The sequence below is a fragment of the Asparagus officinalis genome, chromosome 4 (assembly GCF_001876935.1).
Source record: "Asparagus officinalis chromosome 4, Aspof.V1, whole genome shotgun sequence".
In the NCBI taxonomy this organism is placed as follows: domain Eukaryota; kingdom Viridiplantae; phylum Streptophyta; class Magnoliopsida; order Asparagales; family Asparagaceae; genus Asparagus; species Asparagus officinalis.
This window is the reverse complement of record NC_033797.1, coordinates 73,814,980-73,817,882: the sequence shown is the minus strand read 5'-3', so window position 1 is coordinate 73,817,882 and position 2,903 is coordinate 73,814,980. Positions and strand designations below refer to the sequence as shown.

Sequence of the window (2,903 nt, the reverse complement as noted above, 5' to 3'; positions counted from 1 at the left end):
GCCATGATTTTATTTTTGTACCCACTTATTCAAGTTTAGTACCCACTAATTGCTCGTTTTGTACCCACTTAATACTGTTTTGTTCCTCATTGTTCTGGGGGAAAAAATTAATTCAAATTATCATCCATACATGATTAATCCATACAACCACATTATCATCCATACATACATAAATCTTAAGGGAAAAGTGAATAAATCAAATTGTGAACATTCAACCGAAACACATGCTTTGTTTTGGCCCTCCGTAAACTTTGTTTTGGCGATGCCGTTAACTTTCTCGACCTCCACGAGCAACATTTTTGTTCTACAAAAAAAATTGCAACTTTATCATGACAAATGCAAAGACATTGAAAAAATATTAAATCAAGATTAAGTATAATACCTTAGCTAAAGGACAACTCGTTATATAATGTCCTTTTCCCTTACAAAACCCACAAAATCTTTGTTTTTTTATACTCTTTTCTTGTGCTATCTCCACTCCCGACTTAATTCTAGTAGCATGTGCTGGTCGTCCCTTCGTGGCAACAGGCTTATCTGGATCACGAATAGTGATTTGAGTTGCTTCCTCTATAGAGATGGGTATGGATGAAGTAGGCATCTTATTGCTGGCATTGCTCTCATTTCCATTGTCGTTATGTTCCTTCTCAATCTTGGAATTCTCAACTTCTTCAAAAAATGAGTCTAAAAAAGCACTAAACTTATCATGAAGTGTACTTGAAGTCAATGTATCTTCTAGTGCCTTGTTACATCTACTCCTAAGGGCCCAATGTTTAATGATAGATAGTTGGTCTTCACTATTTGTAATGCAATTTCTAACAACTCCGCAACCAACATGTCTTGCTTTAATTGTCCATCGTTGCATGATATATCTTGATGGAATTTCTAATACTTGCTTCTTTACTAAAATGTGCAAGCTATGTTTGCATAATATACCTTCCATCTCAAATCTCGCACAAGAGCACTTAATTCTTTTTTCTTTGGATGTATCGAAAACAACATGATGCTTTACTATCTTCTTGCTTTCAGCCTCGCTATCTATATTCCAAACGGCATAAGTAGCACTTGCGCCGTCCTTCGACAACTTTTCATGAAGCATGGAGTAACTATCCTTGAGTTCTTTCTGAAAGATAGTAAACAGATTCTTCGTATAATTCTCCCGAGCTTGTTTTTCAATGGGATGTTCAATTATCAATGTAGGAACTGAGTTTGTGGACTTAAAATCTTGCTCAAGTTCAGCGGCTCGGCGAGCTCTGACAGCATTATCATACTGCTTAACAAAATCATGTAACTCGGTATTTACATTCACAAAATGATCAAAAAAAGCATTAATTCCCTCACTCCGCTGAGTAGATGTCATTCCTGCAGTAAAAGTGTCTTTAAGATACACTGGAGCCCAATGATCTCGATGATTGTATAAATTTACTAACCAACTCCTTTTATCTGCACCATATTTGTCCCTCATTTCTTCCCAACGCTTTTCAAATTTTTCTTCCGATTTACTCCAATACCATTTGTTATACTTTACACCAACATCCTCACCATAATCATTATGCATTGATTGAAGATTTTGTAAGGCATTCCTACGAAGGTGCCAAGAACAAAAGCGATGGCGAGTTTTAGGAAAAACTTTGTGAATAGCACCACACATAGCTTTATCTTGATCAGTGATGATTGTTACTGGTGCTATACCCGACATACATTTTAACCATTGGCTAAATAACCATATAAACGTCTCCTCCGTTTCATCGGCCAGTAACGCACACCCAAATAGAGTAGACTGTCGATGATGGTTAACGCCCGTAAATGGTGCAAACGGCAATTTTAAATTGTTCGTTCTATATGTAACATCAAAGCAAACAACATCTCCAAATTGCAAGTAAGAAGTCCTCGACCTACCATCCATCCAAAAAACACTTCTCATCGTCCCATCATTTTCTAAATCAAGTGCGAAGTAAAATTGAGGATCAGATACCTTTTTCTCTTGAAATTGACGAACTATGTTCACGCACTCATGGCCGACGTTGTTTCTTCGTTTAAGTCTAAGTTGTGCTTGGCATTCTTGTTGAGTGAGAGAGCCTTGTTCATTGCCATGAGCAACGTCTACAACCTTACAAATGGCAGAAGGCCGTAAACCTTGATTGTCAAGAGTATCTATCAACCTTTTTGTCGATTGAGCTCGATGAAGTGTCCGATGTGAGTAGTGCTTCTTTACCCGAGTTGGGGTGGTTAATGGATGACCATTATGCTTACTGGTTAACTTTCGGACCACCCATTTTTCAGTGCTTCTATCAAGTCCAATAACCATCCTTGCGTTGCATCCACATCTTGTATCGAACTTTCGAATTACATTCCGACCATCTTCTCTTTTATCTTTTAAAGATTTAAAGCCTTCTTTGTCACATACAAATATTCTAGATAGGATTGCATCTTTCTTTCTCGACCAAGCTGTGTGACCCTTGCGAACACCAAATCCCTTAAGTCTGGCGTATGCATTGTAGAAATTATAAGCTTCCTCATGAGTAGAGAACTCCATTCCGATATATGGATCAACGCTGTTTAAATTATCTTCACCATTTTCAACGCCCATAAGCTCATCACCATTCTCCTCATGCTCGGATGCCTATAAAAATAGAGAAACAAAACTCATGCTAAAAGACAACTATTTTGGTATATGTCATTAGTTAGTAGTACACTATAAACAATAAGATATTATCACCTGAGGGGGAACCCATGTTGTAGATAGTAGATCATGGTCCTGGCCTTTATCTTCTTCCATTGTTGCCTCACGTGAGAGAATTGTTGGAGTGTCTATACAAGCTATCAATTTATCACAGATAAGAAGTTCAAAATCGCTCAAAAAACGTCATCAAGTTGATCTTTCAATTTCACTAAACAATTTCATT

General features: G+C 37.3%; 1 protein-coding gene across 1 annotated transcript; it reads right to left on the bottom strand.

Annotated features, from left to right (window-relative positions):
- Positions 269–2,776, bottom strand: LOC109838923 (protein FAR1-RELATED SEQUENCE 5-like). Its single transcript, XM_020407351.1, has 3 exons — positions 2,717–2,776; positions 383–2,620; positions 269–304 (listed from the first exon to the last, which is right to left on the bottom strand). The coding sequence occupies exons 1-3, from the start codon at positions 2,774–2,776 to the stop codon at positions 269–271; spliced, it is 2,334 nt and encodes a 777-aa protein (XP_020262940.1).